Source organism: Pan paniscus, chromosome 4 (genome assembly GCF_029289425.2).
Source record: "Pan paniscus chromosome 4, NHGRI_mPanPan1-v2.0_pri, whole genome shotgun sequence".
Lineage (NCBI taxonomy): Eukaryota > Metazoa > Chordata > Mammalia > Primates > Hominidae > Pan > Pan paniscus.
The window spans coordinates 39,663,958-39,686,772 of NC_073253.2; the positions used below are offsets into that span (position 1 = coordinate 39,663,958).

At 40.3% G+C, this 22,815-nt stretch overlaps 1 protein-coding gene across 1 annotated transcript in view; it reads right to left on the reverse strand.

Annotated features, from left to right (window-relative positions):
* ANKDD1B (ankyrin repeat and death domain containing 1B) overlaps positions 1 to 22,815 on the reverse strand; it is a 66,097-nt gene that overhangs the window by 29,276 nt on the left and 14,006 nt on the right. Inside the window, exons 2-7 of the mRNA XM_063604430.1 lie at positions 19,600 to 19,703; positions 16,088 to 16,186; positions 10,752 to 10,850; positions 10,541 to 10,645; positions 1,503 to 1,601; positions 617 to 850 (exon numbers count right to left, since the gene is read on the reverse strand). Of these exons, the coding sequence (XP_063460500.1) occupies positions 617 to 850; positions 1,503 to 1,601; positions 10,541 to 10,645; positions 10,752 to 10,850; positions 16,088 to 16,186; positions 19,600 to 19,703 (740 nt within the window). The remainder of the gene's footprint in view (positions 1 to 616; positions 851 to 1,502; positions 1,602 to 10,540; positions 10,646 to 10,751; positions 10,851 to 16,087; positions 16,187 to 19,599; positions 19,704 to 22,815) is intronic.

A 22,815-nucleotide genomic window follows, 5' to 3' on the forward strand; every position in this document is an offset into this window, starting at 1 on the left:
TGGCCTTTCATCATCTGTCTGCCTTGGCCCACTAAGCTTCCAGCTTTCCCAGCACTCCTATCCTCAATTTCTGCCACCCTGAGCTTGTCAGCCCAGAACACACCATACTCTTGCCTTGGTTCTTTTACTTGGACTTTTCCCTCTGAAATACTTTATACTCATGCCATCCTCAAAATCCCTCCTGCCAACGTTCATTACAATGTCAAGACCCAGATAATATATCACCTCTTCTGTGAAAACTGTAATTTCTGAAAAACATCTTTCTCTGTGTTCTCATGGCATTCTCTGCAGACTTCTATTATTGCATGTAGCCCAATACATTATTTGTTTTGCATGCCTTTCTTGCCCTGTAGGCTTCTAGAATAAGAATACATACTTCATCTGGCATACAGTACATATTAAACAACGTTATTTGAATGAATGCATGAATAAATGAATGGATTAACAAATGAAGTGCTGTGGGATACTTTGAAGAATAAAGTAAGAATCTTTCAGCATCACATTTTACACTCCATGGCACTAACACCTTTGTTTTCCTCCCACTCTTTTCTTGAAAGCCATTCCTCCAACCCTTCCACATTTAAGTCCTATGGCGATAACGAGCACTTCCACATACCTCATTCATCTCATTTATGTCTTGCCACTGGGCTAGCAGCACCTGCACTGCAGGACTGTGACCATGCTTCGCAGCGAGGTGCAAGGCAGTGTTTCCCCCCTGCAACAGAGACACACTCGACGTAGAAACCCCTGTGCCAGGAGAGCATGCTCCTTCAATAGTAAGGGCTGCAATGGAGTTTCTGGAAGTTTTCATTTTGGTTAAAGCTGCGGTCCAGAGTGTGGACCACTGTATCTGCAGTTTTAAGTGAAATTTATACATTTTTAAGTTTTAAATAAAAAGGTATAGTTTTTTGAACCAGTAGGAAAAAAATCATCCATGCTCCTTGTTCTAACTTTGCTACCAATTGCTAGCAAAACATGGAGCAACAAAAGAAATTCCATTTGACCTCTGTGAGGGTAAAATGGTGAAAGATTTCTGGGAGATCATTTTAGCAATATTGTATACTCAAAGATTTTAAAATGTGCAGAAGCCTTTGACCCACAATTCCATATCTAGGAATTTCTCCTAAGAAAGTCATCAAAAGTGTACACATAGATATGGACGTCTACCCCAGGGTTTTCCCCTCCCCTTTCATATAAGGCTGAGCCTCCAGGAGACCTCATGGGAGGAGAGAAGAGGGGTGGAGTTGATCATGGAAAAATCCATGTGGTCTATCGACTTCACAAACATTTATGAAGCAAAAACTGCCAATCTGGACAACCCACAGCAACAGTGGAAGGATTTTGCCTGGATAGTTCATGATTCTCTCTGAGTACAGTAGCAATTTAACTCTCCTGCTGACTAAAATGCCCTCACCAAATCTACATGCCAATTGTTACCCCTCTACATCAATTGTTACTCCCCTTTCTCTTGTTCTCAGCAAAGAAATAAAAGTCCAACTCACCTTGTCCTTTTCTGAAGTATGCAGGTTTAGGAAGGTAAGTTTTTCTATCATTTCAACATGGCCCCTCTCAGCTGCCAAAAGAAATGGTTTTCTTCCTTTCTAAAAATCAATCACAAACCTCAAGCATTTATTACAGTCTTAGTGAACAAGCAAGACAATGGACAAAGCTAGCGACATTTCAAGGATGATGGGGAGTCCAAGATGGCCCTTCTTCAGGGAGGAAGATGATGCTATCTCTGACTCCAAATCAGATCAGGTTCTGGGTTTTCACTCAAAACTGTGGGAGACTCCACATCAGCATGAAATCTGTTTCATGGTGGCACACAAATACTGTTCAGAAAAGGTCCTCTCAAGCATCAGGAGAGGTGCAACATCACAGTCAGATGACAAGATTCCCTTTTAAATATAGCAATATTATGAACTTTATTTACTCCATAGTTATTTCACCATTTACTGAGAAGCTACTATGTGTCAGACCCTGTCTCAGGCACCTGCACATCATACTAAGCCTTCCCTTACTCTGGGGCTTATTATTTATGTGGCTCATTCAGACATGACATTTGATTAACTGCTTCTCCTTAGGCCTTCCTTTCTTCCTCATAGATTTATCTACAACATCTACTAAGAATAAATAGGAAAACTCTTGAGAATAGGTCAATACAAAATGGAATCAAGAAATGAGGCATTACCCAGAGAATACAGATGAAGAGAAATGTTTAGGTTTGATTTTTTTAGAAGATAAGCTCAAATATAGAATTTTCTGATTATGGAATTCCTCCTACTTTTCATGTTGCCAATGGAGACTATATTTTCCATAGCCAAAATGTCATCAAGAAAAGTGAAAGACCTGTCTTAGTCTGCTTTGTGTTGCTATAACAGAATACCTCAGGCTGGGTAATTTATAAAGAAAAGAGGTTTATTTAGCTCACAGTTCTGCAGGCTGGAAGTTCAAGGGCATGGTCTTGGCTTCTGGTGAGGGCTTTCACACTGTGTCATAACATGACAGAGAAAGTCAAAGGGATGCAAGCATGTGTGAAGGGACAAAATCCAAGAGCATCCTAGCTCCCACCTTTGTGGGAACTAATTTATTCCTATGAGAATGAATCTAGTCCCACCAGAGTGAGAACTCAGTACCTGAAGAATGTCACCAAGCCATTCATGAAAGATCCACCCTCATGACACAAACATCTCCCAATAGGTCCCACCTCCTACCACCACCAGATTGGGGATCCAATTTCAACATGCATTCTGGTGAGGACAAAGCATAGCCAAACTATAACAGATCCACAGAAAATGTAATGTTGGAACTTGAGATAATTAAAATAAGGAAAAGGAAGTTGTGGTGGCAATACGGTAGCAGAAGTATTTTCTTCAATTAAAGAGAAGAAAACACTCACAGATTGGCTTAGTGTGTTACTAACTGAAAGCTTAGCAAGGTGTCTTAATGTTAAAAAATAGATACGAGCCTCATCTAACACTTGATAAAATAGGGTAATGAAAAGATCATGGCCACTGTTAACCTGAGATAACAACATAGGAGCCCCCAATAACTGGAGAAAAAAAGGAAGAAAAAATGCTGAAATAATAAATGGCAAAAAGCAAAGACAAAAACAAATCTATAAAGATCAGTCCTACAGAGGTCTGTATTTATGCATGTATGGAAGCTGGAGAAACAAATTTGCACCAAAAAGTTCACCTAATTCATCATTCTTGGGCCACATATGTCACCAATGAGATCTACATCCCCAGCCCTTCAAAGGGTTTAGTGATTTCATTCTCAGGAAATCACTAAGAAATGGCAAAGGAAAGAAACAGAGACTGCTTGGAACCACAGTTTTCTGCTTTCAAGGTAGGCACTAATTGAAGGGTAAAATTTAATCTTGAGTCATGAGCAACTCTTTGGAAATGACAGACCAAAAATCATTGTGTTTGATATATAAATATCTGCAAATAGTGACTACAGGTAAAGTTTCATGTAAACAAATCAAAAAGAGGGAACAAGAGACAGTGATTATATACCAGATGAAAACATCTGGTCACATATCCTCATAAATAATTCATTCATTTGTTCAACAATTGTTGAGCGCCTATGAATATGCCAGATAATGTGCTAAGCAATAGAGTGACCAACGTGAGAAATATATTGCCCATCCTCAAGCTCAGAGTCCAAAAGGAGAGATGGACATATAAGCAAGTAATTATAATGTAATGTAGTAACCGAGTGCTGCTTATATATGGGGGTACATAACTCAGCATAAGTGTGTTTGTGGCTGGAAAGGCGGGTGGTGAGAAATGGTGGAAGAAGGCCTTTAAAGGTTGGTAATGCACTGGAACAGGAGAAAAGAGCACTTGTTACCTGATTCCTGCCTGCTATCTTTTACACTGGAGAATGACCCCTGGCTCATTTTGTGGAGCTGTTAATTATAGGCTCCTGCCTCTTCTACCACCTATCCCTTGGCCACAGTGCTTGGTTCAGGGATGGTCACATGCTAGGCCTATGAGAGCCAACCATGAGATATTTTTTTGGCATATCCTATTTTTATTCTAGAGCCATCAGCTAGCTGTTAGTAGTCCTCTTTGCCACCTGATAAGAAGACCCTGCCTAAGAATGAAGTCAGCACAGTGAAAAGCAGAGTTGAAAACTAGGAAGAGATAAAGAGCCCTGCTGACATCATTTGATCTCCTGCATTCAGACATACCTGAATCCATGGCTAGATTTTTAATTGAATGAGCCAATAAATTCCTTTCCTTAGTATAGTTTGGGTTGAGTTTCTGTCACCTTTGACTAGATGGCTTCCTTAAATCAACTGCCTATGTCAGAGAATTATGAGCAACTTCAATGTCCACCAGTGAGTCTTTTTTTCTTTTTCTTTTTTTTCTTTTTTTTTTGAGACAGAGTTTTGCTCTGTTGCCCAGGCTGCAGTGCAGTGATACAATCTTGGCTCATTGCAACCTCTGCCTTCTGGGTTCAAGGAAGTCTCCTGCGTCAGCCTCCTAAGTAACTGGGATTACAGGCGCGCACCACAATGCCCAGCTAATTTTTTGTATTTTTAGTAGAGACGGGATTTCACTATGTTGGCCAAGCTAGTCTCAAACTCCAGACCTCATGTTATCCCCCTGCCTCGGCCTCCCAAAGTACTGGGATTACAGGTGTGAGCCACCGCGCCTAGCCTACCAGTGAGTCTTTTAAGGTTCAAGTAAACATTTCAGACTCATAAAATTATCACAGGCAACATCTGGCACCAGTCTTCTCAGAAGATGTGGGCACAAATTACAGCTTGTCAGTATCTATCAGCTGTTTCTCTTCATGACATGGTCCACCTAGCTGTCCAGGAGGTATTGTCTTTGGACCCCCAGATGAGCGCTTAGTTGCAAAGTGACAAGATCCACATTGGATGGGTCGGAGCCATCCTGGCTTAGAAGGCTCATGCCCCACAAGAATAAATATCTCCTGAATAACTCCTTAGGCACAGCTTTCAGGGTCCCCATGAGAGAGATGCCTAGTTCCAAGAGTCACTGCACTCAGAGAAGCCCAAAAGATGGTTTCCCCTTCTGGAATTTATAATTCATCTGTAGTTCTTCCCAGTCTAGATGGAATTTACCAATTAGAGGTAATTTTATCACAATCTATGCTGCTTAGTAACATAGTTAATAATCTATCTTTATTTAGTTTGCAAGGACACAGAGGCAAAAAGTTAATCAAAATTTAAATTATCATGCAGAAGGTAAGTGCTTTTGTTAGCTCTTTATGCACAGAGACCACAAATAATACATGAAGGTCTTGTGCCCTAGTGTGGCATTTGTTGCTTTGCCTTTATATTTACCTTTCTTCTAGTAACAGCACTTTCATTTTACTTTGCAGAACAACCACACATACGTACACACACCCTGTCATTTAGCCCATTTTGTGCTGTCCATTTCCAGGCCTTACCTGCCTGCCTTCTGCCACATGAAGTGATTACATAACCCTGTCGTCACAGTGATTGGTTCGAGATTGGGCATATGATTCAGGTAGGGCCAGAGTTGTTCCTGAGATTTATATGTAAACATTTAATGACAGATTATTATTTTTATTTCTTATGGATTGAAATCCATAAGGATATTAAACCTGAGGCTGCCAACAGCTATCTTTCCTACTATATGAAAAGTATACCTATGAATAATGCCGACAGGCAGACAGCTAAGAAATGAAGAAAGAAAAAGAGCTGGGTCCAGCCATGCCTGAAGCTGGCAAGATACACCCTCAAACTCTTTAGTTCGAAGTTAATAAATTACCTTCTTTGCTTAATCTCGATCAAGATGGATTTTTGTCTTTACAACAGAAAGAATTCTAACTAATACATATTTATCAGTTTGGTAACAATACTAATCTGTTCAACTTTAAAATGGCGCTTTTCTTTTACCCGTGGTTGCTACAAAGCTTTGCATTACTGCATAGATAACAGAGTGAAAGAAAGCTTCACCTGCTAAGAGATGGGAGGTTGAGAAAAGACTACAGTTACCACAGATGAAACATCTTTCCTTTCCATGGAAACACTATTAGTTTGAACTTTGGAAGCCCTTTAAAACAGTTATCGTCCAGGAAAAAGATGTAAAAGCAAAATTACACAAAGTAAAGACATTTAAAATAATCTGTAATAAATATATGAAAAGGTAGCATAAAGAAAGATGAGATTATAGCATAATGAGATATAAATCTTTTCTCTCATTGAGTACATATTATTAGACAAAATAACAGGAATTTCAAAGATATATGTGGTTTTTAAACAATATAGTTTCTTATCATGTCCTTTAATTTTTTTAACTACCCAATCCTTTTTCATCACATTCAAATAGGCCTCTATCCAGGGCAGTCTCATAGGACCTCCCTTACTTGGAAGGCAGGAAGCTTTTCCAGCCAGGAGGATGGTGGAGCTTGGTGTCAGAGCCCTGGGCTCCAGGCCTTGGGCAAATCGCAAAGACTCCCTGGCTCAGGATCCTGCCCGTTTAAGTACTAAAAGAAGAAGGGTCCAAGATTCCTGTTCTTTTTTTCCTCTATTAACTCGATGTCTATTTAACCTAATTATAACAGGGTCTTACTCTGTCACCCAGGCTGAAATGCAGTGGCATGATCTCAGCTCACTGCAGCTTCCACCTCCTGGGATCCAGTGATCCTCCCACCTCAGCCTCCCGAGTAGCTGGGACCACAGGTGCGCACCACCATACGCCAGCTAATGTTTTGTATTTTTTGTAAAGGCAGGTTTTCACCATGCTTCCCAGGCTAGTTCTCAAACTCCTGAGCTCAAGAGATCCTCCCACCTCTGTCTCTCAAAGTGCTGGGATTACAGGTGTGAGCCACTGTGCCTGGCTAACCTGATATGTTTTAACTCAATGCATTTAATTTTTTTTTTTTTGCATGTTAAGTCTGAGGGATTGGGATTGTTTATTATAAATTATTTTTAAGTTTATTGAGAAGATGAAGTAATCAAATTTGATGTTATCAAATTCAGCAAAAATTTCATAAATAGCCATTAAGTGGGTATCCAAAGTTCAACCTGACCTTCCTTTACCACAGGGATCCCTGAGATGTGTCGCTCTTAGGAGCCCCTGAGGAGAGGCGCTGGTGGGCCTCCAGTGCATGTTCCTGCCTACAACATTTCCCATCACCCCGGGATCAGGCACTTGAGGCAGAGGAAACCCTGAATAACTAGAAATTTCAGAGGTAAAAAAATATGTGTCATGAGGTTAAAAAAAAAAAAGCAGTGTGTTAAATATGAAAAAGTGGCACTGGTGGGGTGGGAGACTGGGTTAGTTCTCCCCTCACAGACAGGAAACAATAGATTTGATGAAATCTAAAGTTGTTAAATGTTGCCTTGGGTCTATATAAGAAAACAGGTGTCTTCTCAAGTCCCCTTCTACTCACTATCCCCTCCCTCCCAGAAAAAGAAGCTTCTTTGCATTTTGACTTCCAGAGACTTTAAACCAATGGAAGTCTACCATATTCGTAGCTGAAACCAACCCAACATTGTACCACCAAATTCTTGTAAATATTCAACAAATATATGAATGGCGTGTGAGGCCTTTCTATTTCTCTCCCTCCCCAAACATGTTAGTCTGAGTATTTATTTTTGATCACCAGATGGACATTTACATGTAGATTCAAAATATCTATACTTTATTCATAACTCCTGGCTGCTCTAATCTCTCTCCCCTGGAAAGGCCTCAATGATTTTTATGGCTGTGGAGCTGGGGGAAATCTCAGAAGGTTTCCCAGCAACCTCCATCTCTCCCCACCCAAATTCCCCCTGGCCTAGTTAAATCCATTTTGTTTTAAGGGCCTCCTTCCAGGAAAGCTTTCCTTGTTAGCTTTTGGAGTTCCCTCCAGACCAAAGAGATGGATTTTACCAAACCTGGCAGGTACACAAGCTCTCAATCACTTTCTGTTGATAAGAAACTAGGCAAGAGAGTAACACTGTGAAGGTGAAGATGCCTTAAATATCAAATATATTTCACAAACTCCACAATACCTTTAAGCAGATGCAAATGAGAAACCCAGCAGTAAATCAATAGACCCTGAGCTTCTGATCCCAGTTGCAACTGGCATTTCCCCCCACAATTTTTTTTATTATGGTAAAGTACACATAACTAAATTTATCATCTTAACCATTATTAAGTGTATAGCTCAGTGGTATTAAGTATACTCATGGTTGTCTAGCCATCACTACCATCCATCTCCATAACCCTTTTCATCTTGCAAAACTGGAATTCTGTCCTCATTGAACAATAATTCCCACTTTCCCTTCCTCCTAGCTCCTGGCAACTACCATTCCAACTGACTTTTGTCAACAGGTATGACCCACTCACAGATCTTAGAAAAAAAGTAGATATTTTGTGTGTGTTTTCTATTCATCAATTTAGTTTTCTTAAGAGACTAAAGTTGGGCTCAGACTCAAAGAGTCTTCTTTCCCTAGATGACCCAGTGGACTCATTATTTGCTCATTCCTTGTATGTCTCTGAACTCAATTTAAGATCTTGCAGCTGGACATTACTCTCTGCAGTTTGCTGCCAACCCTTTTTCCCAACAGATAGAGAAGGAAGAAGGTGAGAGAAGAGGACATGCCCAGAATCAGTTGAAAAGAGTTTTGGACAGGAAGGCTGCTGGCCAGCAGAAACTCAAGAAGTGGGGAAGGCTCCCCGCAAACCTGCTTTGGTTTCTGAACCCCATCAGCCTGCCTGATCCTTCCCACACACTACCACCTCTCATGGAAGCAATCAGGGCACATTGAAGGGGAAAATAACTGTGTGTCTTATGCATAACAGGCCGTCAACAAATATCTGCTGAACTGAACTGAATGGAATTCATTCATTGGCCACACCTCTATTTGGCATGGATAAAATTAGGAAGATTCAACTTCCTTATTCTGATACTAAATAGCATTTGACTATGATTGTCACTTTGAGAAAATCAGATAGGATATTTTATCCTATAACAATTGTTACAACAGTGAGCACTTACAATGTACCTGGCTTGTTGCTAAGTGCTTTATAGTCATTAGCTCATTTAAGCATCTCAGCAGTGGCTATTACAATATTGCTACATAGGAATGGCATAAACGAAAGGGGGTTATGGAATGGCTTACCACGAAGCGCATTTGCATAGGTACTTTTACATAAGATTGAGGAAATGTCAATCATTATATATCAAAGAATGGAGGTTTGCTGATTAAAAAAAAAAATATGTGGGACAAGACTTCTCCTATCAACCCTTGTTGTTACCATAAAGTAGATTTTATTGTTTCCATTGTATAGATGGAGAAACTGGGGGTTTCAGAAACTGAAGAGCTTGCTTAAAACCACACAGCTAGTGCACGGTGGTACTAACCAGACCACAGCCCAAGTCTGTCTTCCTCTAAGCTGCAAATGTATAGTTGTTTAATCATATGTACAGGAAGTCAAAGAAGTTTATAGACCTAATTTGAAGAAATACTTCTTATCATTAATATTGTTGTTTTTAAGATTAAGGTCAGAAAACAAATGTCAAAATTTTTAAAAACAGGTGAAATGAAGTGACTATTACTGACCAGCTTCTAAAGAAACTTTTATGGTGTAGTATTCTGGTGGCACAGAGAAAAGGAAATCCCATTCATGAAGTATATTCTACTGCTGAGAAATAAAAATGCCAAGTGCACAAAAGCTACTCCTGTATGAAGAAAACAAAACAAACAAACAAAAAAGGCCTAGAGGGAGATATTCCGGGGGAAGGACAGTCCCTGACATGACCAATACCCACTGTTAGTCTGAGGAGGGAGACAGCACAGCATGAAGGCTGGATTCAGCCAGACCAGGCTTCAAGTCCTGGCTCTCACTTTTTAGTTGTGAGACTTTTGATCAGGTGTTTGGTCTCTCTAAGTCTCAACTTCCTCTCCTCTACAAATGAGCAAAATATTTTCTACCTTATAGGATTATTGTAGGGGTTAATGAGATCATTCATTCATTCAGCAATGATTTGTTGAGCATTGGTAGGTGCCAGGCCCAAGACCTCTTACTGAAATAATGTATGTAAATAGCTTTCCTCTGTACCTACATTAATAGATACTCGTTAAGTAGTAGCTGGTATTGTTATATATCTCCTTATGTAAAGAAAAGAATATTGACAAATGCAGTAAAACTGCATTGTCTTTCAAGGCTCATTACTGTATAGCTTTGGGTCAAATATATTCCCAAAAGGCCAAGTATAATAAAATAAAATTTAGGTACACATTCTGATTACTAGAGGGGATAGGATACTATCCACACTCTGGCCAGGATGAGGGAGTAGAATGGGAAGAAGGAATCTGGCTGCTTCCTCAACATTTCCTGTTCTCCCTACAAGCAGGGGCCAGGACCACCACTAATACCAACACTCCTCTTTGGTTCTGTGGTCTGCCATGGTGATGGAGGAGCTGGCTACAGGGCCGGGTCTGTCTGTGCTGGCTGCTTTCACAGCTGTACCAGAGGCAGGAAGAAAGTGAAATTTCATAGGGGTGTATGCAAGACCTACACAACCAAAGTGAACACACCTCATCAGGCTGGTTCAGGTCCTTGAGGTGCAGATCTTGAATAAGATACTCCACGATGCGCACATGATTGCTCTGAGTGGCAAAGTGGAGGGCGTTCATTCCATCCTGAAGAGAACCAGGGGTGGGGGAGATAGACAGTGACCTCAGAACTTCCTCTCTCCTGCAATGGTGAGGTAAGAGCTTTTGTCCAGGTTGTGACCCACATACCTACCTGATTCTTGGCTCTCTGGTCTGCTCCAGCTTTAACCAGCATGAGCATGACCTCAAGGCTCCCAGACCAGGCTGCAAGGTGAATTACTGTCAAGCCGTGCTTCCCCAAGAAGACAGAAAAAGAGAATCTATCACTCTGACAAGCTGCAGCATATACTGCCTCATCAACAAAGGCCAAATTAATACTAGATTGTTGAAAACTAAGAAATAGAGAATTTAATATGCAGCAAAAGTGATATTTCGGTTCTATGGGGAAAAATGGTTATACTTAATAAGTGATACAGGCACAAGTGGTTCTCCATCTGGAAGAAAATAAAATGAAAAGCTATATCATACCATACTCACAAAATAGCACACAAACAATAAATATATTAGAATAAAACCCAGACTATAATGTATAGTCTCTTAATCCAGAGTTAGAACAGATAGATAATAAAGTCAATTAAAAATGACAGATTTTTTAAAATGTATCTTTAATAAAGATAAATGGTTATTCTCTAATGCATGAAGCAACTTACATATGGAGGAGAAAAAGACAAACTCAGAAAAATGGACAAAGAAAGGAAATGGAAATGATTATTGTTTAAGTATCTGGCAATATCTATCAGAATTAAAAATACAACCAGCAATCCCACTCCTGGGAATCCATCCCATGAAAATAAAAATGTCAGTACCTAATTCTATATATATAAGGATAGTAATTGTAATACTAAAAACTGGGTGCAAGATAAAAGCCTATCAACATAGGAATGCTAAATAAGTTATGGAATAGTCAGACTATATAATGCAAGCATTAAAAATAATGAATTGGTGCTACAACAATTGACTTGGAAACATTTCCATGAGCTTTGCTAAATATGGAAAATAAGATAAGACAATAAATATGATATAATCCCATTTGTTAAAAAGGAGTGATTAACAAAACCCCATACATGTATATGTATATATCTATATCTATCTATAGGTGGGTTGGTGGGTAGGTAGGTCGATTGATCAATATAGATATGACTATGTGAGCAAGAGAAAAGTACAGAAATAAACACACATATCTCAGATTGTTAAGTATGGTTACCAGAGGAGGAGAGGGTACACGCAGGTGAAAAAAACACAAGTTATAAAAAGGATCTCATTTATATAGATGCTACTTAAAATATTTTATTTACACAAAATTATTTAGATTTGTCTGTGTGCAAACACGTGTGCACAAAGTTGTGAGACTGAAAGAGACCAGGACTTAGTGACCTGTAGGGATGCTGTGGGCAGTTGTATGCTGACTTGTCTACCAAATAAGGAGAAAAGTGTGGAAGGAAGCATAGCCAGCAGTTAACACTGGTTATTTTAGGGAGGTGAGATTCGAGGGAAATAAGCAAAAAAATGCATCTGCACCCCGGGCCCTAAGTTACAGAAGCAGGATAGGGCAGACACTATGAGCCTGATCTTCAGGATCAAGCAGAACTAATCTCAAATTCTGGTCACTTTCTATCACTTTCAAGTACGGGGATCTTGGTGAACTTAGTTCTAACTCTCAGCTTCAGCTTCCTTATCTGCAAACTCAAATGTCTGTTTTTCTGTTTCCTTTAGCTCCATGAAAAAGTAATCCATTTCCTCAGTACAAGTGCCTACCCAAAGGAAGCTCTCACACTACATTTTATTTGCCTTTTCTAATCAGTTGTGTTTGTGATCTGGAAACTGTTTGTTAGATGTACACAGTATGAGTAAATGACTAAGGAATGAGGGCCTGCAGTACACTTCTATTTGTAAAGTGCATAAGCCTTTTGGCATTTATTTTGGCTGCCCCCAAGTTGCATTAATGTATTCTCTTATTCTCAGTAGAATTCATGTTGGGAGAGTAAAACAGCAAGTCCCAAATTATTGAGGCATAACTCTAAACTGGTGATTCTCAACTGGGGGTGATTTTGCCCCCAGGAAACATTTGGAAAAATGTATGGAGATATTTTTTACTGTCATGCCGTGGGTGGGGGGAGGTTAATATTGGCACCTAGTGGATAGAGGCCAGGGACACTGCTAAACATCCTACAATACACAGGGCAGCCCCAACGACAAAGAATTATCGGGCCCAAAATGTCAATAGCACCACTGTTGAGAAACCCCACTCTTAATGTGCATATCCTATCAAATTTATATTTCAGCTATCACTCTAGATGGTGAGTTAGTCCATTTGTAGGTTTACAATTCCAGCATGAGAAGACTCTTCATTTCTGGACTCTTTTGTTCCAAAGAGAAATGATGAACAATGACTGACTACTTGAGGTTCTTCAAAACATGTTCCCTAAACACAATTCCACCTCTTAATTTGGAGTTCCCTACAAGTCAGCGCTCTATATTTAGTAATACTAAATCTGCTTTCAAATAGAGACCAGAAGGCCAGGCACGGTGGCTCCTGCCTGTAATCCCAGCACTTTGGGAGGCCAAGGCGGGTGGATCACCTGTGGTCAGGAGTTCGAGACCAACCTGACTAACATGGAGAAACCCTATCTCTACTAAAAATACAAAATTAGCCAGGCGTGGTGGCGCATGCCTGTAATCCCAGCTACTTGGGAGGATCGCTTGAACCTGGGAAAAGGAAGTTGTGGCAAGCCAAGATTGCGCCATTGTACTCTAGCCTGAGCAACAAGAGTGAAACTCCACCTCAAAAAGAAAAAAAAAAACCACCAGAAATATTTGAGACAGGTGACAAATCACTCTTTGATAGGAGATCTATTTTTCCCTAAAAGGTAATTCCTAATTTCAAAGCAGCCTACATTTTAAAATTCGAAGCTCCGATCATAAAATCTAAAAGCTGGGAATTCAAGCTGCAATCAACTTGAGTCTCTAAAACCACAAACTCAGAGTGGAGCCATTGTTCCTCAGAGGCAATGAATCACCGCTCACAGGTGTAAACTCCCCGAGAAGAACCTCCATAAAAGAAATTCTTCTGATATGAAACTGGCATGCCTGAGACTACTTAAGACCATGTATCACAAATTACACTCACAGTTGGCTCACGAAGCTCTGTAAAGTGTACATTGCTCAATAGTCACTGATAACCTGTCCTCATTGCCAGTCTCGTCATAGGTGAGGCCAATAATTTCCTCTGGGGAACACTTCCATGTTAGGAGCTTCCCAGAGGTAAGAAGCGTTGTCAGCAGATGTTTTTATCCTCTGAGCACCACTTGCACCCACCTGGGATTCTTTACTCCTGTCTGGAGTAAGAGCCTCCATTTATCCAGTCTGCCTCTTCCCAGGACTCGGGGTTGCTGCTCACTTTGGTCCCTAGCATGCAGTGCCTTGAGTGGTACTCAGCTGGTACAGTCTCTGTCCTTGCTCCCCAGATAGACTGTAGGCCCTGCAAAGCCATGACTCTATCTCATACCAGTGCTTCCCAAAAACAATCACCTAGGAATTTTTTTAAAATGCAGATTCTGATTAAGGCCTGGGGTGGGGCCTGAGATCCTGCATTTCTAACAAGCTTGCAGGTGATGTGCATGCTTCAAGTCCTGGGACTACACTTTAAATAGCAAGGACTTCTGTCTAATTGAATCCTCAGTAGTTGACACTGAGACATATGCACAACAGCCACTGAATAAATATTGATGGTGAAGGGGATCAACTGTTGGCTCTTTGCAAATGGTGTTAGAACTCAGAAGAAGTCAAACTCAAGGCTCACCATTCAGATAAAGAAGCTGCCAGATTGGGTCAAACATGACCTTGGTTGAATTATGAAAAACATTTTACTAGTTACAGAGTAATGCCACTGTAGATGATTTAATTAGTTATAAATATATTTAACTTAGTGAAACCTTCAAAGCAGGAAAAAGAGACACACCAGGAATTACTATATTTCCCACCTGACATTATTTCAATCTTCAGGCCAAGTTAAGAGAAATAGTCATGCTTCAGAGACAAGGTAATACAAATAGATGTTTAGAAAAACCTCAAGGAGAACAAGTTGGTGAAATATCTCTCCATCATTTCAGGAATAATTGATTTGCACTCTGACACAAACCAGTCCTGTATTTAACATATTAGAAACATGGCAATCCTCAGATATTCTGTTTAAAAGAAAAGATGCAATCTAATATGGGCAATGGATACATAGGTGTTTGCTGTATGATTCCCTCTACTTTGGTATGTTAGAGATTTGGGGTTATGGTTCTTGTTAAAACGAAGTAAGCACAATCCACTCTGTCTCTGCCACCAAAACAAATAAAATCTCTGGAAAGAATGCATGGAACGTACACTTACTATATACCCACACAAATTTTAAATTAAAATTAAAGAAAAAAGGAATGCATGGAACAGCTGAGGACTCTGTAAATGGTATCAGGTGGATGGGGGAAAAAATCAGAACTCAAAGTAAGGACAATCCTGCAGTGACTTTCCTGATTTTTCTTTTCCTTCCATACCTTCCAACTTGGACTCAAGGCAGTGCAAATCATGGAACTGTGCCCTGGGCACAGTCAGAAAGATTTCCAAGAGAAGCTCTCTCATTCTGGTCTAAAGAGGAGAAGGGAGCTCCTATAGAACAGAGAAGGTAGGGGAAATTCTCTGCCTCATTTTTCTCTACTGGCCCTGCCCCCTCCCCCAAGCCAAGCCCCACTCCCACAGCTACAACTTGACAGTGGTAGGGGTAGCAGCAGTGGCTGGGCAAGCACCTTAAACTCTGACATAGGGGAATCTTTCTCTCTGACCAGAGGAACTGTGGTCATAAAGCAGCGTGGAGGGAGAATCCAAATGTTCTCTTGTTACCCTCCCCCACTTGGTCCTGGAGGCAGACCTATTTGTGGGAAGTACACAGCAGAGCGGGGAGACCACAGCCTTGGCTTTCCAGACAGAGGACCAGGAAAAGAGGGTGGGGAGCTGGAAAATGTAGGGGAGCTGATCATGGAGACGATGGAGCCTGAGAAAGTGATGGCATAAATTTGTGTGTGTGCTCCTGGGCTTACCCCTGAGCTGTTTAATACACCTATTTATTATCAGAGTTCATAGAGCAAAGTCAATATTTGATGTCTCTGGGGCCAGTTAGCTTCTGTCTTCCACATTCCAGATTATACTCTGGACAATGATCTTGCTTTTACAAATGCATGCTATTGGCCATAAAGTCAATATGAGAAAATAAGCAAAAACCCAGGTCCCATAGGTAAAGGGGAAACAATTTAGTCCCTAAATTCAAAGAGCACATATATGTATATTCTCTATGAAGAGACAATTTCCAAATCGAACACTGCCAATTAAAATATTTTGTGTGTATGTGAAGAAAAGATGTCTAACTGGAATGATCAGATTCTCCCTGTACATTGGTTATGCTGCAACTTGTTCTACTCAAGATGAGCTTACCTTATCAGCAACATCCACCCTGGCCTTGTGTTTAAGCAAGAAATCCACTGCAGATAAATGATTTCTCCCCACTGCAAAATGCAGGGCTGTGCGGTTCATCTGAGGAAGCATAATTTATGTTTTTAGTCATCTGATCATTATTCAGTGATTTTAGGTTTCCTGTTTCTTGAATGGCCACACTTTTCTATCAAGTGTTTCTATTTTGATTGTTTGGCTCCACTCTTTGCCTTTACCTTTGAAAGTTATGAGAATTGTGTCCAGCCGAATTCTGCCTTCATTATGAGATAACATCAGAGAATTTGGCAGTCCACTGAAGGACACGCCGCAAGATGAAATTCTTGTTTCAGCTTATATTGTACTGTATTGTAGCATTATGTTGTAGCAATATAATGGGTTTTGTTTAGAAAGTAAAAGTTGGATTCCCCCCTTATGCAATCATTAATAATGGTAAATTTTTCTGCTTAGAATATACTAATAATGCATAGCGGAAATTTTCCTAGATATTCAATCCACTTGTGTTCGTTCTTCTCTAAGTTTTTGGACTGTAAATTTTACTGAAGCCAATAAATTCCTTCTGAAAGGAAGAAGGAAGGGAGGAAGGGATAAAAGGAGTGAAGAAAGGAGGAAGGAAAGAAAGACAGAAGGCAGAGAAAGAAAGCTATGACTATCTTGCTCCAAAGGAAAGTCAACATGATGCTCCTGGGATACCCAGAGACAGTCTAATACATTTCAGATAATGGAAGTTATGCTCGGAAGTGATATGTGTCATATTCCCCATATTCTAGACACTGCTTTTGCTCCCAAATAAGATGTCTGGGCATGGCTTTACTATTCTTTGTTATACATAAATAATAAAAAAATGAGAACCATTTAAATATTTGATTTTCTTGGTAGCATCAACCTAAATAATAAGAGATAGTCTCAAAAGAAAATATATTTATTTGGGAATAAAGCATTGCAACGGGAATATGCATGTCATAGTAAAACTATGTGTGTATTTAGGGAAGTAAAAGAAGACAAAGGTTTTTAAAGGAAAAAATGAGGATTACATAATTGTTTTGAAATAATTATCCTTTGCTACAAAGTTCAACAACAAGCTGACGCCAGTCTTAGATTAGACAGGCAGTTGCTGCGCAGATGTCCTTGCAGAATATTTTCTGTGTAAGGTTGTGATGGCTTTTGTGCAAGGTTGTGGGTTTTGCAGTCTTTTGTGGTAGTTTTTGTTATCAGGTATACAAGCATGAGAACCCTGTATTCATGGCCTTCCCCAGCTCTATTTGTCAAGGTTTTCTTAATATCGGTGACTCCATTTTGATTCTGAAAACTTTCACAATAGCTAAACCAGTGATAAAATAAGTTCAACAAAACATGAGTTATGGCTGGGCATGGTGGCTCATGCCTGTAGTCCCAGCACTTTGGGAGGCCAAGGCAGGTGGATCACCTGAGGTCAGGAGTTTGAGACCAGCCTGGCCAACATGGTGAAACCCTGTAACTACTAAAAATACAAAAATTAGCCGGGTGTGGTGGCGTGCGTCTGTAATCCCAGCTACTAGGGAGGCTGAGGCAGGAGAATTGCTTGAACCCAGGAGGTGGAGGTTGCAGTGAGCTGAGATTGCACCACTGCACTCCAGCCTCGGTGACAGCGCAAGACTCCATCTCAAAACAAAACAAAACAAAACAAAAAAACCCATCAGTTATTATGACTTTGTCTGAAATCTGGAGCTTTGCTCTACTATGTCAAATATGGGCTTATAAGCTCCACTATTAATTTTACTTGTGAATAAGGATGTAAGCCAAAATTGCACCCAAGATAATTCAATAAAATTACTTATATTTTTAAAATCTCCATCATCGCTGGTTTTAAGGAACTCTACAAGTAACCATGTCAACAATTTGCTGTAAACAGTAAACAGATGTCATTAGAAAGTATAATACAATTCATTAGGAGTTTATAATAACTTGCCACACTGCAAGTTAAAGTATATCAGATTGTAGTATCTCTCCCAAGTACGTTAATATTAAGAAAAAGTTTAAAATAACAGAAAGTTGTATATGGAAAAATGTTAAATGTTTTGAATAGTATACTAGAGAATCTATTTCCTGCTACTTGGAAAAGTGATTATTGCTTCACTTACTCCCACAGTTAACCTTCCATGGTCATAATAATCTTCAAAGATATCTATCCATAAATATTTTTGAAACTATACAAATATTCCCTTCAAAGAGACTTGCTTATTTCTTTTCTTTTTCCTCTTTTCCATCCTTTCTCCTTTCTGCCTTTCCTTCCTTTCTTGATTCCTTTCTTTTTTTTTTTGTCCCTAAAATTGTTACGCTACAAAATGTTGCTGCTTTCCTATTCTAGGATATCTATGGAACATGAGCACTATATATACACCTATAACACATCACACACACACATTATACACAGACATACCAATCCCCACACTTATCCCCACACATAAGCACAAAGCCACACCACCCCCCCACTGCCGCCACATGCACAACATTCTTCCACTGCACGTGGGACATGATTTCAGATTCTGTAGCTTCAGTTTCTAGGACCTTACTGCCTGCGACAGACACAGGTTTTGTGAAACCTGAGTTTAGACTATTTAGGGAGTCTTCCTTAAAGCCAGAGTCAGAAAGCTTAAATAATTGCAGTTAAAATGCCTTACATTTTTTCAGATTTTACAAAATCATATAGTCATAGGAACATATTACTAGAGCCCTCTCAGTGCCTTACAAGGGGCCTGTACAAGCAAGGGCCCTGAAGCTTATGCTTCGTATACCATTAAATCCACCTCTGCCACACCCACCTTGAACCACTCCACAAATTGTCCTAAGCAATTGACACAGCCTCCAACCTTCACTTTGATAAACCTGGCCTCAAAGGACTATCAGGAAATCCTCACAAAAGCAAGCAGTAAAGAATCCAAACTTATGGCAGTGGACTTTCCCTCCGCTAAAACCCAGGCACTTAAAGAACAAGTAAGAGCCAGGTTTTAGATAAGGCCTCATTGCCCAAGAGGGAGACGCACTACATTTCAAAACCAGTATAATGAAAATCCACACGCCTCTTTAGATTTTTAAATTTGGAAAAACAGAACCACAAAGGACATCATTGGCAAGAAAACAACCCAGATTGTACAGCAAAAAAATGTTCTGCCTTTCCAGAATGTGTGAGGCCAAACTGATCCACAGGCGACAATTCAGGACCAAGTCCGGGCCTGCAACCCTGACAGCTGGCTTTACTGCCCACCCACAGACTTTGAACAGATAGGCATGAAGATTCTGTGCACTCCCCTTCTTGGAAGAGGAATTAAAACACCCAGAGCCTCTTCCACTGTTTGACTCCACCTTTTAGCTTAAACACCCCGGGATTACCAACAAAGCAGCTCTCCCTTATCTCAGCCAGCACCATGATTTTTATTTTTATTATTATTTCAGATGTCCTGTGTAAATCCAAGCCATTACGGGAGAAGTCACTTGTCATATTTATGACTTCTACTCACATTGTTCACAGCATTAATGTTAACCTTCTTTTCAAACAGCTTCTCCATAAGATCCAAATTATTGCTTTTAGCAGCATTCTGAAAGCTTCTCTCATTTGGGAGTACTGAAAGAAAGCAAAGCAAGCATGACTGAGGGAATTTAAGGAGGCCAAAGAGAAAGCATATTTCATAGGGCAAACCTTGTAACAACAGCTTTGAGTCTTTCACATTTTGCTGTTTTATTTAAGACATGGGAACTTCGCTTCAATATCTTACAAAACTGTAGTATCAAGATTTCATTTTCTCCTCATGCTGCAAGCGCTTTCACATCCTTAAAAATGTTCTTGGCCCCAAACAAAACATTATTCATGAGGACCACCCTGAAGTCAGTAACCTGGTGTCTGGCTTAGAAGGTCAGAAGGCGGCCATAGACTTCCCAGGGGGCATTGTTTGTAAAAAACCTTGTACAAGATTAGGCAGGGAGGAGTCCAAATGCTCCTACAGCTTACAGAGATGAAACTGTTGTCTTCAGAACTCTATACCGACGCCAGGCCCGCATGAAAATTTCAAAATGCAGCCCATCATACATACAGACACAAAGTTAAAGGGGATTAAAATGTTTTATTCTCATTTACATAAAAACACATAGAAGTAGATTGACATCTACTATAAACATCACATTTCACACACATATACACATTCATATGGTAGGCTTTATTAACTATCACAGAGAAGATTCCAGGGTTTATTGAGTTTTTTGTTATGTAGGGGAGTAGAGGGCTCTCAGAGGACAGCCCAACATAAGGGGATAAGACCAGAATTGAGGTTAAGTAGGAGTCAATAACATACCATCTCCAAACAGAAAGGACCGTAAGAGAGGTTTCTGTAGATGTGTTGTGGATTAGTTTCCTAAGGGTTTCCTTGTTTTTTAAATGGTACCATCATAACATTCAATGTTCCCCAAGTTTTTGCCGAAGCAAAGACCTTTCAGGATACTGCCAAGTCCAATCAAGGACCAACCAAGGAGTATCTTCTTGGGAAATATTGTTATGGGCTGAATTGTGTCCCTCCAAAATTCCTATGTTAAAGTCCTAACCCCAAGTACCTCAGAATGTTGACTATATTTGGAGATAGGGCCTTTAAAGAGGTAATTAAGGTAAAATGAGGTCATATGAATGGGCTCCAATCTGATAATGATTGGTGTCCCTATAAGAAGAGAGATTAGGACACACACACAGAGGGAAGACCAGGTGAAGGCAGGGAGAAGGTGGCCATCTATAAGCCAAGGAGAGAGGCCTAAGAAGAATTGAACTTTTCCAACATCTTGATGTTGGACTTGTAGCCTCCAGAACTGTGAGAAAATAAGTGTCTGTGGTTTGAGCCATCCAGTCTGCTGTACTTTGTCGTGGCAGCCTGAGCAGACTCATGCAGATTCACATGTTCATTCTTTCTATTACCTGGATCCTTCTCTTCGTTCCTACCCCTACTCTTGTCACCATTCTAGGTGACTTCAACCTCCTCACAGATGATTAATCCAACACCTTGGCCTCTTAGTTCCCTGACTCTGTCACCTCTAATAATCTTCCCCAGATCTGACCTTAGCCATCAAATTTCAGAGACACATTCCTGAACTAATCATCCCTCAAACTGCACTACCTCTGAAATCTTGACTTCCAGAATCCTATTCTTTGACCACAACTTCTCATCCATTCAGCTCAGCTGCTCTAGTTCTCCAAGTCCAGAAATTCTGCAACCTTATGAAGTCCTCCAGTCCACAGTTCTAGCCCTTTTTCATATTCTTCATCTCTATGTCCTTACTTCCCTCCTTACCATGTTTAGATTCCATGGTGCCAGTCTGTTTTTGCTGCCATAACAAAATACCTGACACTGAGTAATTTTAAAAAAACAGAAATTTATTTTGCACATTCAGACCATAGCACATGGTCTACCTATGAAATCACTTCTATGCAAACACTTACCTCCCTCACCATTCTTTTCCTCCATTAGACTAGTTGGTCAGAATCCTAATTCTGAGATTAAATCCAACTGCTACTTGCTTTGTTTCTGTACCTGAACAGCTAAATGGTACTGGAGAAAAACACACAGCCATACTGTAGTAGACATTGCTAGTGTTCATCAATATCTGCTTCTTCTCTTCTACCTGGTCACATGTGTAAGCCCATAACCCAGCCTGGATAGTTGAGGTGTATCCAATGGACTGAAAGCAGAAGTGATGGCATGTCACTTTGAGGCTGAGTCAGTGAAAAGCCTGTGTCACCTTCTAGGTCTCTTTTCCCTGCCTTATCAACACTGGAAGCCATGTGTTTAAATGAAGGGGTTACAAGATGGTGGTACCTCCATCAACTTGGTATTGGGACACAATTCTCCCTGGGTCTCTCACATTTCTGCACATCTTACAAGCAAAAGCACTGACTGGCTTTGCTCTTTACTACCTTTTCAAGGATGTTTGTATAGTGAAAAGCCTTGACAGACAGAGATAATATCTTCCTCTGGAGCAAAGGGCAGGTTTGCTTGCAGCCTTGGAAGAAAGCAATGGTAAGTCATGCTTATTGACTATTACAAAAGATTTGGGTTCCCTAAGCGCAGGATTTTTCTGTAACACAACCCACTGTGTGTGCAGGTGTCATTTGGCATCTTTATATCTCCCTGTGGGAATTGGGGCTTGGAGAACTGACACAAATGCTAACACTCTGGCTACTGCTACTGCTATGAGTAATGAAATTCATCATCTCTGATCCAAAAGTGTCTTCTGCCAGCATCTCTATCACCTAGCAAGCTAACTTGTGAGATTACAAGTAGGGTAAAATCTCAACCCCTTTATGATCCTTGACACCTGGGTTCCTGAGAGACTAAGAAGATGAGAGACCCTCGCCAACTTATTTTGGACATGCTACACGAACAAGAAATATATCTTTCTTTTAAATGTAAAGACAGGGTCTCGTTACGTGGTCCAGGCTGGTCTTGAATTCCTGGTCTCAAGTGATCCTCTCACCTGGCCTCCCAAAATGCTGGGATTATAGGTGTGAGCCACCACACCCAGTCAGAAATAGATCGTTTTTAAGTCCAGTCACTCAGATGTAGGAGTCATTTATTGCTGCAGGAAAAGCTTACTTTGTCCTGACTGATACACATGCTAACAGGTCTCTTAAATTCTTCCCCACTAATCTCAGCACGACTAGCTAGCCTCTACATTTCCCTAGTCTTCCCTTCTTCAAC